Below are 15,939 nucleotides of genomic sequence, written 5' to 3' on the forward strand. Positions count from 1 at the left end.
GGAAGGAAGCTAAGGGTCGTAAGTGGTCTAATCATCATACATCTAGAGTGTTAAAAGGCAGATGGGAATCCCAGGGATCCCGTTAGTCTGAGCTTCTTCCCCCATCCCCAATTTGGCACAGAGGGAAATTAACCCCCTAAGAGGGGCTGTGACTTGTTAAAGGTCATGTATGACCATGCCAACCCCCCTCTCTTATTCTCTGGTTTCCCTGCATTACTCACCTAACATTCCTTTGGACAACCTTAAAAGAGCTTGTAATGTTTGAGCACTTACATGTCATTGGGACTTTATCAAGACTTTTAAATCCCAGCACTCTGATGGAAGCAAGAGCCTTTTAATTTTGCAGATGAGTAAAAGGAAACTTAGAGGTTCACCAACTTGCCAAAGGTCACACAGCAGTGGCACTTGAGTTTAGGCCAGATACAGCTCGTTTCCTTTGCCTTAATCACTGCCATACTGTTAAATCTAGGGGTCGTACATTTAACACAGTGCTCAACTTCGCTTTTTATTCCTCGTGAGAATTCACATCAGTTGCTAAGGTAAGACTAGGCAGTGGCCCTGTGAAGACTTACTTGCTCTTTGCCTCTCAGCACTAAGACCCCCAAAAGCCACCCTATTAAGCTTGGTATGTGGGAGGTTAACACCCATGTTTGGAGTCTGAGGATCCTGTACTTATCTGGATTGTTTTCAAAGAATAAAATTGTCACTCAATATTATGTTGGTAGAAGCTCCCAGTGGGTAAATTTTGCCCCAGAATAAAGTCACTGTTTGTTTTGTTGTTTTTTTTTTGGTAGAAATATCAATAATCAAGTAAACAAATTTATTAAATCCAACAGCAGATAACCGTCCAAATAAAAAACATTAAAGGAAAAAATGTAGACATCAAAGACAAAAATGTGTGTAACAAGTCAATAAAAATACTCAAGGGGCCATTTGGAGAGTGCAACAGTGCAGAGAATACAAACAAAAGTATTAACTTTTGTCAAGTTTGTACAACCTCAACAAACAGACACACTGGTCACAAACCAAGAGGGATCCACAAAGGTGGAGGGTCACATGAGCAGTGGACTCATCACCTCAGCGGCTTAAGGCAGGGTATATCTGTGGGACCAATTCATCCAAGCCCCATTTGCCTATTGCTTCACATTCCCCCTTTAAAACCTAGAGTCATATTCATTAGTGCAACAGGTAAGAGCAATTAATCACAGACGGAGCTGGGGACCAGGGTCAGAGGGAAGACACTTCTCCCAGAGCAAATGTATGCGTGTCGGGGGAATGAAAAACCCCAGCAGCTGCTGAATGGCTTCCTTTGGCAATATCCAAGATTTGTGTTGAAAGGAGCAGGGAAGTTGGATGGGTGGCAGAAGTAGGTATCTATGAGATAGGCTGGGTTTCCAAGAAGAGAAGAATAGGGAGGACATGATGCCCAGCACCTGAATCAGAAGCAGAACCCAATCGTTATGCAAAGCTATTTGAACTATTTTGGCTTCTGCAACCAGTGCTCAAGAATCTATTTCGTCTTTCGAAAAGGGAGAAAATCCCTGCTGATCTTCACCAACATGCAGTCCCAGTCCAGTTTAAACTGGATATGCAATTACAGCTTGTCATAGGAATAAACTCTGAAGGGGGGTGGATGGGAACCTTTATATGATCTGAAAACACACTGTGGAGTAAGAGGAGGATCAATGTTGCATTTCGTCAATGAGTCCCAATTAACACAATTCAACAACCTTCATAGTTCTTTCAGTCATTTAAACAAGATACTGCTGGAGTCCTCCTCCAAGGAAGACCCATCATTTACCAAGATGTTCAAGTCCCCCAAGGAAGACCTTTGTCAGTTACCAAGATGCTCAAGTCATAGCTAACCAAACATGAGAGAGAAGAAAAATAGCAAAGCAGTCAAGTAAAAGGCAACAAAAACCTAGCAGCAGCTTTCTTCCATGCCTTAACCTTGTCATTGCATAACTGAGTCTACCTTTTGGGCTTCACTGCACTGAAGACCTCATTTGGAATCTGGCAAACCAAACACTCCTAAATATATAGGTTGGTGTAAGAGTAATTGTGGTTTTTGCCATACTTAATGGCAAAAACATACATAAAGTATGGCAAAAATTTACTTTTGCACCGACCCAACAGATCTGTTTTGGTTTGTAAACTTTTAGACAAGTTCTTATCCCAGTAACTTCCCACCACTGTTCAATACAATTTGGCATAGTATGTAGTACATGAGGCCATCAAGTGTACTATGGGGTTCCACACCCTGCAGCCTCCAGCATTCGGCACCAGCCCCTGGAGACCAGTACTGCTTCAAAGACTAATACTGTGTGGCTTAATCCTTTCACCCTTTCCAAAAAGACTAGTTTGTGCCTTCCTTGGGGAAGTTTAATACTGAAAACACTGCCTTGTATGTTTTCAATTGTTATTTTCCTGGGCCCAGGAGTTTGGTTAAAATTTACATCTTAACCCAGCTCTAGATTCATCTTCCCTTATCAGAGGGGCAGACATGGGTTCCTGGACCCAACTCACATAGGTAGGCAGCACTTCAGCTGCTGAGACGACGAGCTGAAGCATAGCAAAGCCCCTTACAGGAGGTAGGGTTAAGAACGATACATTGAGATTTGGCAAAGATGGGGGAAAGAGCAATTCCATGATGCAGCACGTCATCTCACACCATCTTTCTAATAAATTGCTAAAGGAACATCACAAAAGCTTACAAAGCCATTTGTCAAAACTGAGTTGTTTCTTATTTCCCAACACACAGTTTGTTGTCATCCTCAGATATTGCCAATTTCCAAAGTGGCATCCACATCCTGCCCCTCTCCACATCATCCTGATGTTCTATTGCTAAGCAAGGAGTGTACTGGCTTACCTAAGGGGCATACATTCAGCCTCTTACACAGACTTACCACTCATTAAGTGGCAAACCTATTTCTAGGTTGAAAGGAACAAGGCTTTTCATTTCCCAGAAGTATAACTTCAAACCCTACACACACCTCACCTTGGATCCCTCTGCAGAAAAACTGCATTTCTTGTGGTCATGAAAGAGTCAAGCATTGGCCCAGAGTGACTGCAGAAGCTTGAAATCTTTGCTGGGCATCAAATACTCAAACTTGGAAGGAACTTGTAAGTCCCTCCCTGACTGCTCCCTTTTCTGGCTTCTCATTTGCAAATGGATCAATATAACCAAAAAATAACTAAATGGCTTTTTTGGTGGGGGATGAGGAGTCTAAATAGTTAATTTAAAAAACAACAAAATCCACCCACTCTAGTACACCTAATGCACGGAATGTCTTCTTAAAGGGTGGGGAAGGAACCTAGTTTCTCTACTCAGGGTCCTGGGCTGCCTCCCTCTTTTGCGCACCTCTCTCTCAATACACCCTGATCTGGGATGGAAAGGGCCTTACCTGGCCAAGTGCAGCCTGCCTTTTCCCTCAGTCAACCACTACCCAATCCAGAACCGAGGAAAATGAGTTGCAAATGGCTTAATGAAACAGCAGTCTTTTTAAAACCTCAGTCTGGGTACCCAGCTACAGCTGATCCCACAGAACCTGCTGGGACCCCTGGAGACTTAACTCCAGAGCTTTATTTAGCTAGAACAGAAGCCAGGCATCTGGCCCAAGACCCCCTCCAGCTTTCTAGCAGTACTATATTGTGAATGATCTTAAAGTTTCCCATTTGCCCCTCTGAAGGAGGAACTGTCAGCTTTAGGATTAAAAAAAAAAAAAAAAATTCCAAGTATGTTCCTTATGGTCAATATCAATTTTAGAAAAATATTGACTGCCAAAACTATTTAATAACCCTTAAGCTGGGAGCCCAGAGCTATAAGGCTGCTCACAATGGAACTCAAAACATGCAATTCCTGCCCAGGCTGAGAAACATACCTGGGACACAGCAGGGTATTAGGTTAGGGGAAAAACCTCCAAATGTTTAATAGACAAAGTCTCATTACCTCAAGAGTATAAATATTTTTATAAGTTTTATTTAAAAGATTCCCTTTTAATCTGTTCCAAAGTGTTGGCAGCTGAACTATACAAGTTCCTGCCACTCATCCTTCCAGTACAGTTTTCTGAGGACATACTTTTTAAATGGGAAAATAACAGGAGGACCCTCTAACTGAAACCAGGTAGGACCAGAGTCAGTTCCTCAGGCCCCTGAGGCAGTCTGGCCAAAGCTGGCCTTATGGAGCGAGCGCGTGAAGAAGTCTGGGGAACCAGGCCCTCCCTCTTGTTAGGAAAGGGCTGAGCAAAACTCATGTTCTCTTTAGTGAAAATGGTCCAAATTCAGATCCAAAAGCCTCCATTATGGCATTCCCTGGCACTCTTCTTATACTTTATACACTGAAGGCAGCTCCCTCTTTTATGGCCAGTATAAGCAGGCAAAGAAACAAAGGAATATAGATACATATATGTGTATATATATATATTTTATATAGGTAAAATATATACATATTTTATATATGTATATATACATATTTGGGGGTAGGGAAAGGAGAGGAGGGTCATGTAAACCTAAACAGTCATCACATTACCCCAAATGAGCCTGACTTTAACAAAAAGATAATAAATAACTCCTGGGGGTTAAGTGACAACATGGGTGCAGCAAGAAGGGAAAGGGCACAAATTTAACTATTAAATACACTTTGATATTTGTTTGGCAGAGTTCAGGCCAACCCCAGGCTTCTGCCCTTGCCAGACAAGTAAGCTGATGATATTCAAAGAAAAAAATAAAAATATTAAAAAAAAAAATTCAAGCAGAGCTCCATACCACAGTTTTCCTTCAAGTCAGTTGGCCGGCAGGCAGTTTCCCGACCACCAGGAACAGAGACTTTGGCTCCAAGGTAAATGAAACAAACAAACAAAAAAAAGTATTTCCACTTACAACATGAAAATCCAGAAACTTCATCAAAGAAAGGAAACTATCAAAGAAGTCTACTTCCAGCAAAACTGAGGTAGCACTGCTTTCTCTGCTGCATTCAATGCTTAAGTGGTTCTCAGTACAACATGTTCTTAAAAAATGCTCACTTGACTGACAGGTGCAGCATGTTGATGGAAAAACTCAACATGAAATGCAATAGGTCAAAGAAGGAATGAGCAAGAAGTGAGGGAAATCAGGGTTCTGGATAAATTAGCTTAAAAGGGGGTTGTCACCAGACTACACATGCTCTTGGCTGGCCTTGGCTCTCCAAGAGCTCTAAATCGCCTGGGAATTAATGCAATGTGGTTAACAGTTAACACTGCTATTCAAATCTGTGTAAATCTTTAAAAATAATTATTACAACCTAAATTCAACCATGTAAACAGCACTACACACAGTACAGACCTGCCCTGAAAAACAATATGCAAAACTGAGATCTGGCACTGCATCATTTTGTAATGTTAATTCAACCTAACAGTCCCATCCCCCTCCCTGCTCTATGCCCTCCCCTACTGGAAAAAACAAACAAAAAACAAACAAAAAAAACCTAATTTGTGCAAGAAATGGCAGGCTTATTCTATCTGAAGGCTTCAAAAAAAGATACACAACATGTAACCAGGTTCAAATATTCTGGGAGATCCCCTCAAAAAGGAAATAACCAAAATAACCAAAAAAATGAAGAAAGTGCCTAAAACATGATACAGCATTTTAGAGCCCTTTCAGATACAAGGCAGAGAAAGGTGTAAAGTAGAAAATATCCGGATCTTCAGTAATTTCCAAAATGGTCCAATTCCTCTGTTGGCTGCAGGGCAGCTGGCAGATCCTTGCTGCTGCTCCTGGGACAGAGCCATTAAGTCTGCTCCTCGGGACACAAGCCCTCGGGCCCTGAGCTGAGTGCACCTCTCCCTTCCCCTTCTCTTTTCCTTCGCTCCATTTCCCACTCCACAAAGGTGTCAAAGAGACTTGGCCAGGCCTCATCTTCACTGTAGTTGCTGAGGTCAGGGCCAATCACCTGAGTGAAGTTAAGGAACATGTTCCAAGTGTCCCGGGAGATGCCCTTGATCCCCGAGGGGTTCTCTGTTAGGAAGTTTAGCCATTGGTCCAATACCGGAGGATTGTTCTGGGTAAAGACTAGTTTCCACAGGGCAATGGCTATTTCCCGATGCAGTGACCGCTGCCCTTCTTCAGAGTCCAGGCCAAACTGAAATGTAAACCGGTAGAGATCCTTGAATTTATCCTCTTGTTTGGCTTCTGTTAAGAGGCTAGGGAACCGTGCACAGATTCCGTCAATGCTGTCTGCACTTATTGCTTTGCAGCCATCAAAAAACTCCTTCCTGCAACAGAAAGGAAAAGGACAATTAATAATTATAAACTGTATTATTTACAGGCAATATACATAGTGATTAAGAGCAGGGCTTTCAGGCCAGATGGTCTGGATTTGAATTCTAACTCCTTCAACTAATTAGTCCTATTTCCTTATTTGTCAAATGGTAAAAATAACACCTTACTTCAAAGGGTTTTGGTGAGGACTAAACAAATTACTATTCTGCTTCTAACAGTGCCTGGCACACAGTTGGCAGCTGATAATGGTTCATTTATTCATTCATTCATCTTCCCAAAGCTAAACTCAAGTCTCCTACTCCCTGCCCTGTTTCCCGCTCTGCAATAGCGATTAAGCTGCGGATTCTTTCTCCTTCCAGAGGAGGAGGCTTCCTGCTTCCCTTCTGATTCTCTATGGGTTGTTTGTTTGGGGTACACTTTTAGTGATTGCAAAGGGAGACTTCTGGAGCCAAGGATTCTGAACCTGGGTAATTCTATCACCAGAGATCAAAATTCTATCATTAAAAAACAAAAATTATGTATTTTTAACATCTATACAATGCTTTCAGCTTACAGCATGGTTTCGCATTGATCATCTTCTCAGGGACAGTAGCATCTGCTGAAGAGGTGAGGCCTCTGAGGTCTGGAGGGTAACCTTCCTGGGGTGGGGGCATGCAAACTACAAATTGTGTGGCTGGGTCTCAAAGTCAGTTCTTATTCATAACCCTGTGCTCTATAAACCACATTCTATAGGGACACATGACCAGAACAATATGCACAGCTACTGCTTAGTAACTGAGGCCAACTGACTTTGTTACACACAGGCCTGGCCGCGGGCGGGCAATACGCTAAGTACTAGAAAGGGCAAGTGGCTTCATGGAGGGAGAGAGGCACATCCCCTCCCCAGAGGCACTTACTGTATTGGTACTCACAGCGCCTGGCACATGCTGGGCATACAATGAATATCGAGTGAGTGAACTGACACGTAAAGGAGTAAAAGAAAAGAAAGGTGCCAAGACAGCAGTGGAACTGAGCAGCAACTTGGCGACCTGGTTCACCCTGGCTTATTCCTCATTTAAGGCAAAGATGAGCAGTGACCAGTTACTGAGAAGCTGCCAAATAATGCTAGGATAGGCCTGAAATTTGACCTATGAATTAGGCAAAGGCATTATTCTGCACACACACACACACACAAAACAAACATGGGGTACATATTAGAACCAGACATGAATCTTTATCAAAATCAAAATCAAAATGCCCGGGCCTTCCCCACTGAGATTCCTATTTAGTAGGTCTGCTGCAGAGCCAGGGAGATACATTTTAAACCTTTAGAGTTCAGAGGGGCTTCTCAGCATCATAACCACAACTTGGCTCAAAACATTTAAGCTTTAGAGAACCTGATCAGAAAAATAAAAACGTAAAAGCTTACCCAAAACCCTATGAAGCCAACCCAGTCCTATCCTAGCTGGGCATCACTGCTCACCTGGTGACACAAAGTGTTTGTGACTGACCTGGTGAATTTGCACATGGTTGCAGCCTGGAACTTCCAAGCCAAGAGCAGCACTCGAAATTCTGTGGGGTCGACACATAGGTCATTGCAAAAGCGCTCCATGCCTTCCTCCAAAATTGCATCCTCCCGCTCATCCTTGTAGCGCCTGAACAGTTCTTCCAACCTCTGCAAGGAAGACTCCTCGGCATTGGACTTGGACTCCCTCCCAGCATCTCCCGAGGATGTCGGCAGCTGGCAGGCCTCAGTGGCACCCTCGGCCTTCTTGGTCCCGTTGACAAGGATATCTCCACCTGGCTTGCCACAGGGTGGTACCTGCTCCTCACGGTGGCCTGCACCCCGCCTGCTGTGTGACTTGTTGCTGGGGTCACGGTCTCCATTCTTGCTGCCCAAGGTCGATGAGGGATTCTTACACTTGGTGACACACTGGCCCATGGTGCTGGTGGCCCGGCCTCTAGAGTGGCCCCCTCTGGATCGGATGCCCTCGCTGCCACTGGCCCATGTACCTCAACATGCCATCAGCCAGAGGAGCCAGCCAACCTGGAAGGAAGTTAGAAAGCCATCACCTCTGGGCAGGGGAAATGGGGTATGGACCCTACCTTCTAGGGTGCGCACTGGTTCACCACTCTACTTCCATAAGGCAACAACGAACCATGGGAGAGACCCTAAGTTCACCATCTCCTTCATAGGCCAGTTCTGTAACTTCACCTTGGCGACACAGTGGTTGGGGCACATATGGAGAACCAATGAGGAAAATTCCTAAAATTCTTAAGGTAACATAGATTTCAAAGAGGCTGATTCATATGTAGAATGCATCAAAGACTACAGTTTGACAGAAATATTCCAGAGGAAATCTGTCTTGCCAACTTGCCATCACATAAGAAAAGTTATTTGGACCTAGATTAAGCCAGAAGGCACAAAGGAAGGGTTCATCTTCTAATTCCTAATGCCAGCATTCTCAGATTTTCTTTTTAAGTAGGATGAGTAGGGAGGAGGGGTGGCCATATTCAGAATAGTAGTCTCATAATGCCCTAACGATGAGGTTGTCAAGACTACAAGCAGGGGCCTAAGCCAAGCAGCAAAATGAAATTTGCCTCTGATCTCTCCAGATGCCTTTCTGGGCCTATCCCACATAGTAGGTGAAATGCTCTTTCTCTGCCCTCCTCCATCCACCTGTAGAAACCATCCACCAAGCCTGTACTCCACACCAAGTTTCCCAACCGAGGAGCTTCTTTTTCTCCCCCAGGTCCTCAGCAAGGCTGTACTTAGAAAGCAAGCCAAGTTCACAATAAATGTGATTGTCCTATAGGGCCTATAGGCTGAGTCTTCCAAAGAAGTGTGTCTCCACTTTAAAAGAAGGACTGGGACCGGTTGCAGTGGTTCACATCTGTAATCTCAACATTTTGGGAGGCCAAGGTGGGTAGGCAGATAGCTTGAGTCCAGGAGTTTGTGACCAGCCTGGGAGACATAGCAAGACCCTGTCTCTACGAAAAATAGAAAAAATTAGTCGAGTGTGATGATGCACACCTGTACTCCCAGCTACAAGGGAGGCTCAGGTGGGAGGATCAACTGAGCCCAGGTCAAGGCTGCAGTGAGCTGGGATAGCACCACCCCACTGCAGCCTGGGTGACACAAAGTAAGACCCTGTGTAAAAAAATTGAAAAAATTACTGGTATAAAAACAGGCACACAGACCAATGGAACCGAATGGACAGTCCAAAAATAAGGCCACACATCTACAACTATGTGATCTTCAACAAAGCTGACAAAAACGAGCAATGGGGAAAAGACTCCCTATTCAATAAATGGTACTGGGATAACCGGCTAGCCATATACAGAAGACTAAGGCTGGACCCCTTTACACCATATACAAAATTCAACTCAAGATGGATTAAAGACTTAAATGTAAAACCCCAAACTATAAAAACCTTAGAAGACAACCTAGGTAATACCATCCTGGACATAAAACCAGGCAAAGATTTCATAACAAAGACACCAAAAGCAATCAAAACGAAAGCAAAAATTGACAAGTGGGATCTATAATAATTAAACTTCAGAGCTTCTGCACAGCAAAAGAAACTATCAAGAGATTCCTACAGAATGGAAGAAGAAATTTGCAAACTATGCATCTGACAAAGGTCTAATATCCAACATCTATAAGGAACTTAAATTTACAAGAGAAAAACAACCCCATTAAAAAGTGGGCAAAGTACATGAATAGACACTTCTCAAAAGAAGACATACATGTGGCCAACAAGCATATGAAAAAAGTTAAATATCACTGATCATTAGAGAAATACAAATCAAAACCACAATGAGATACCATCTCACACCAGTCAAAATGGCTATTATTAAAAAGTCAAAAAAATAACAGGTGCTGGTAAGGTTGTAGAGAAAAGGGAACACTTATACACTGTTGGTGGGAGTGTAAATTACTTCAACCACTGTGGAAAGCAGTATGATGATTCCTCAAAGAGCTAGAAGCAGAGCTACATTCGAACTAGCAACCCCATTACTGGGTATATACCCAGACGAATAAAAACCATTCTGCCACAAAGACACACGAATGCGAATGTTCACTGCAGCATTTATTCACAATAGCAAAGATGTGGAATCAACCTAAATGCCCATCAGTGATAGACTGGATAAAGAAAATGCGGTCCATATACACCATGGAATGCTATGCAGCCATAAAAAAAGAATGAGATCATGTCTTTTGTGGGAACACAGGTGGAGCTGGAGGCTATGATTCTCAGCAAACTAATGCAGGGACAGAAAACCAAATACCACATGTTCTCACTTATAAAGTGGGAGCTAAATGATGAGAACTTATGAACACAAAGAAGGAAACAACAGACACTGGAGTCTACTTGAGGGTGGAGGGTGGAGGGTGGGAGGACGGAGAGGAGCAGAAGAGATAATTACTGGGCTCTGGACTTAATACCTGGGTGATGAAATAATATGTACAACGAACCCCCATGACACATGTTTACCTGTGTAACAAACTTTGACATTACCCCCAAACCTAAAATAAAACTCAAAAAAAAAGTTACAAAAAATAAATAAAAATGCTCAGAATATTCAAAAAAAAAAAAAAAAAAGAAAAAAAGAAAAAAACTGAAAAAATTGGGAAAAAATAGAGAAATAAAAGAAGGACAGATTTACCCAAATGCAATCTCTAAATGTAGGATAATTGCTAAATGAAAAAGAAAAGTTTGTACTGATACATTACAAACTCATCATGGTGGTTTATTATTTATGTAATTTAAAATTTTTTTTTTAAACAAATTGCTAGACATTTCTAAGCCAGAAGCTAGGTGATTTCTCTAAGATGACTCTGGCTACTCAGGACTCTTATTCCTATCTCCAACCAGTTTGTTGGAAAACCCATGTAAAATTTAGTATTTAAAAGCTTTGCCAACTGCTATAATGGCAGTCACTGAAATTACATCGTTAATGAAATGTGGACCAGGAGCCAGAAGTGTAGCAGGAAACAGACGCTAAAAAGAAGTCAGTGTCAGTCACCCGGGCCTCCCCAGGTCTAGGGAGCTTTCATGGACGTCTATGATCCAAACTGAAAGATCTTAGAGAACGTACAGTGGGACAGAAGGGTGTTTTTTATGAAAGGCTGGAGCTTTAAACTTTGCCTAAAATACTTGGCTTCCTCTAAATAGTGCCTGGATAAACTGGGGGTCGTCTTCAAGAGGAATTCTCTGAGGATACGCTCTGAGTATACAATAAGTTTAAAATGAAGAGCACAATCATTCCTGTAGTTATTAGAGATTAGTCCTATCAAGGCCTGCCCCCTTCTCCACCCGCAAAGAGAACAATGACAAAAATACATGTCCAAATATGTCCTCAAAGACTTGTAGTTTTACTTGGGCTTCAGAAATACACTGAAGCTCTTATAAGGGCTTTTGGTATGGAAAATAACCATCCTAAGTTTTTTAAAAGACTTTTTATGCTTTAAGACTATAGCTAGTAAGCCATAAGTACAACTCATTACAATTTCAATGGCAAGGGGTTAATTCTTGGAAGACCATGGTACAAGGGAAGCAACTGTGTGAGCTGAATTATTTCAAAACAAGGACTGTACCATGTGGAGGGCCTGGTTTCCAGATTTGTGTTTCTAAAGACTAGAATGCTGAAAGAAACAAAAGGCCCAAACTTACACAAACCCCACATGCTCACAGACTGGCAACTCTAATTCCCAGGCACGCTGACTCACCAGGGTTTGCTGCTCAGCTCCTGCTGCTGAGGGAGGCATGGGCACCCAGCGAGATAAGAGGATTTCCTGGCCTCCATCTGACCCACCTACCCCAGGCCACTCACCCCACCCCCACTGGACAGATGCTTCATCCTAGCAGCTTCCTCCAAATCCTGGCGCCAAGGCCTTCAGGTAGGGACAGAACAGATGGGACTCCCAAAGAGGCCCTAATCCCATTTAGCCAACCAGCCCTCCATGTAAGAGCATCTTTTGATTACCTGACACAGCAGAACCAGCTGAAACCTGAAAGCTTTTAACATGCCCAGCAGATGAAAAAAGGGAGAAGAATATCAGTTTCAACAGATGATCAATCAGCAAATGCCTGAAGGTTGGATCCTTCTTCCATTCTGGTCCCTTTCTTTGAAATGCCCCCATTCCATTGAGTGTTGAGGTGAGTGGTGGTCTAAAGCCAGAAGAAAATATCTCCAGATCTGGTGCGTATGGTCCCCTGATTACTCCGATTACTGCCCAACAGTACCTTCTTCTGTGTCTGCCCCCTTCTCTGGGAAAATACTTTTGCTCTCCCAGAGCTTTCCCCAGGCTCAATCACAGTGCCCAGCCCCGTGGCCCAGGCTGGCAGCACTTCAAGTGTTTTAAAGTTGAAGGTCTCCCCTAGACTCACTAGCTGATGGCTAACAGCTAATAATAGCAGTCATCAATTATTGGGCACTTGATGCGGTGCCAGGCGCTATGCTAAGCACTTCTAGGGACATGAACTCACACATACTCATCACAGCCCCCTTTAAAAACAAGGAAACTGAGGCTGAGGAAACTAAATTACCCAAGATCACACATCTGGATCAAGATACCATGACATTTACCCCTGGGCTAGATGGCAGAGCCCACCCACAAAAGCAAAGCACCTAGAGAGAACGCACGAGGGACTGGCCCCAAGTTCAGGAGTGACACCACAGCAACCCCAGAGCAGCAAATCTCACCATCAGTCACTGGAGAGAGAACACATCGTCTGCGCTTGGCACTCAACAAGGATCTCCTACTCACTGCCCTCTCCCCAGGCCAGCCCTGCTGTGATGAACCAAGCAGACACCATGCACCCAGGCTCAGCCCCACCAGACGTGGAAACTAGAATTAGTCCAGATGCCCTAAACCTGTGACGTTTTTGTCTACCAGCAGAGTTAAAAGCTCCAGCTCTGAAAAGGATGCCCAACTGTGCCACTGGCTAATTGTCTGACCCTAATGGAAGCCTGAATTTACTCAGTCTGCAAAATGGTATCTGCCTGACAGCTCTTGAAAGGATTCAGTGAGGAAATGTAGATAAAAGGTACATGGCTTCAGAGAAAACACTTGATATGACAGCTGTTACTGTATTAGTAGTAGTAGCTCAGTAGTATCTGGTTAGCCTGTTGGAAGTCCCAACTTACTCCATCTGAACAATGGGCTCCCAGCCTCAGATGCCACAGGCCCAGCTGGCCAGGACTTCCTACCCCTGCACTGAGTCACTGGCCCAGGGCTTGTTCCAAAACCGATTATCTTGCCACAGCACTGATCCTACTCAAATACACCGCTACTCAGTAATGCTTGGAGGATCAGACTCTCCACAACACAGGATTTCCTTGTGATGGATCCTGAATAAAATCAAGCTGAGTATCTGCTGTCCCCAATGGACACTGAATTGCTATGCCCAGTCCCTAACCTGGAGCAGGCTTTCAGCCAGTTCCAAACTCCTTCCCCTCTCCACTTAGTCCCGACTCTGCAGACCTGCAAAAGAAAGGATGTCTAGGTTTCCACTCAGTTACTAATTTAATGGAACTGCCTTCCCAGTTGGTCCTCCTCCCCATCACTGCCACCTCTGAAGTGGACAGCCTAAGCACAATCTGGACATCCTGGCACCAAATTTTCAACAGCAACAGAACATTATTAGTCATGAATATAATTTTGTATTTGTTAGTACATTATGAAAGCTATATATAAACGTAGCTCTGTGAAGCAATTACCCTATTTTACAGGAAACTAAACGGAGACACACCGAGGTCAAGGAGCCTATCTAGGAATGGAGGAAACAGAAGCCCAGTGATGAAGAGGATGAGCTCAGACAAACCAAGACAAACCATTGCCATTGCCATGGCAATCTCACCAAATAACTGGAACTGTCCATATGGAACTTTAAAACGGGGCAGCTGTACCTCAAAGCACTATTGGGTAGAATAAATGAGATAACGCATGTAAATGCTCTGCTCAATACCTGACTCACAGAAAGCATTTGGTTGGTGTTAGCCTCTATAATAGTTATAATTATTGTCACAACATTGGTGACAGAATCATTTCCCTTCTCCTAGAACAGTGCTCTTTTTAGGAGCCAGCCCGGATCTCCCGTGGCGATTCAGGTCTGCTCACAATAAGTGACCATTCTCCTGCATCAGCAAGGGGCACAAATGGGTTGAATGGAGCCAGAGACAAGGAGGGATGTGGAGAAAGAAAAGGCAGGAGAAAGAAGGAAAAAAAGAAGGAAAAAAAGAAGGAAAAAAAGAAAACCCCACAAACTGGGGAAACCTACTTCTAGGCTTTTTTTTTTTTCTTTGCTACTTATAGCTTTGAATGTTTACCTGAAAGACCAAAGACAGCAGCTCTGCTCAGCTTCTGCTGGACCAAGATCAGCCTCCAGCTTCTCTCCCTCAGTCTCAGCCCAGCTGCTCTGCCTCTCCCTCCCTCCTCTGCACATCAGTCTCCAGACTCTTTCCTCCCCTGTGCCAGCACTGGCCGCTGTTCCTGGGGATGGGCTTGGCTGGCTGCCTGGTCCTAGGCCTGGAGCAGCCACTGCTGGGCCCAAAGGGCAATCCCAGAGGCCGCAGTCCCTGGGTTGCTCTAGCTCCAAAGAGGGATTAGAAAGTTGCTCCTATCGCCTAGGCAGACCATGAAATGACAACCAGGCAAGTCCCTATCTTCTAGGGGCTTACTCTCAACTGCGTCTTAGAGAACAGAACCACCCCAGAGGACAAACCCACAATGAGACTCCGTACAAATGCAGACAGAAGAAGGAGAGAGAAGTGTGAACCACGATTACAGAAAGAAAGGTAGAGAGGGACTGGGGACGTGAAATCAGTATCTGTGGAGCCTAGGGCTACATGCTTCATATTCATCATCACCTTCAGGCCTCCCAACAACCTCAAGAAATGAGTTGTTGCAGCTTTCATAGATTAGGAAACAGGTCTCTTAACTACTAAGCAGTAAGACTGGAAAATAAAACCAGTCTGCCAGACTTTCTATGGGGAAGTTTCAGAGAGAAGGCAGGTCTTATTCTGGTCCTTAAACGTCTATTAGCATGAAATGGAAGGGAGGAGGGAGAGGGTTGATATGGTTGGCTCATGTTATTAAAGTATATTAATAACAATATTGTAAAAATAATTACATACATTTATTGACATGAATTATCACATTTTATCCATGACTCTATAAGGAAGACAATATAATCTTCATTTTACAGAGGGAGGAAGTGAATAGAGCTTGAGAGAGGTGGCCTGAGGTCACATAGCCAATCTATGGAGGAGAAGGATTCAAATTCAGGCAGTCTGACTCTAAACTCGCCACTTTGCATCACTGGTCTCACTACTGTTCTCTGCTATGATGTGTGCGTGCCAGGATATTCCCCTACCCCTAAGGAGGTACTGATGCCCCAAGAAGAAAATGTCCAACATCCTATCAATGCCTATGTATATTCCTGAAGAACCAAGTCAATATGAACAGAGTACACCCCCTTTGGTTCTGCTGTGAAATCCTCCTGAGCAATGTGTACTCTCGAGCAAGCCACTTAACCTCTCTGAGTTTCTGTGACCCCGACATTAAAGTTAGGGGTCTGGGTTAGTCTTTCCAAGGTCCAATATTCTGGGACTACCTTCACCTTTTTTGGCATTCAATGAGGCCAAAGTTCTAAATGTGCAACCCTCCTGAGGACGGGCACTTTGCCTCCTTGGTGA

General features: G+C 43.8%; 1 protein-coding gene across 5 annotated transcripts in view; it reads right to left on the reverse strand.

Annotated features, from left to right (window-relative positions):
- Positions 1–806: 806 nt before the first annotated feature.
- DCUN1D3 (defective in cullin neddylation 1 domain containing 3) overlaps positions 807–15,939 on the reverse strand; it is a 47,217-nt gene continuing 32,084 nt past the window's right edge. For all 5 annotated transcript variants that reach the window (XM_017850100.1, XM_017850081.1, XM_017850095.1 and 2 more), the window contains 2 exons: positions 7,746–8,281; positions 807–6,248 (listed from right to left, as the gene is read on the reverse strand). In XM_017850100.1, the coding sequence (XP_017705589.1) occupies positions 5,765–6,248; positions 7,746–8,176 (915 nt within the window). In that variant the 5' untranslated portion in view covers positions 8,177–8,281 and the 3' untranslated portion in view covers positions 807–5,764. The remainder of the gene's footprint in view (positions 6,249–7,745; positions 8,282–15,939) is intronic.

The sequence above is a fragment of the Rhinopithecus bieti genome, unplaced genomic scaffold (assembly GCF_001698545.2).
Source record: "Rhinopithecus bieti isolate Rb0 unplaced genomic scaffold, ASM169854v2 scaffold_1918, whole genome shotgun sequence".
Lineage (NCBI taxonomy): Eukaryota > Metazoa > Chordata > Mammalia > Primates > Cercopithecidae > Rhinopithecus > Rhinopithecus bieti.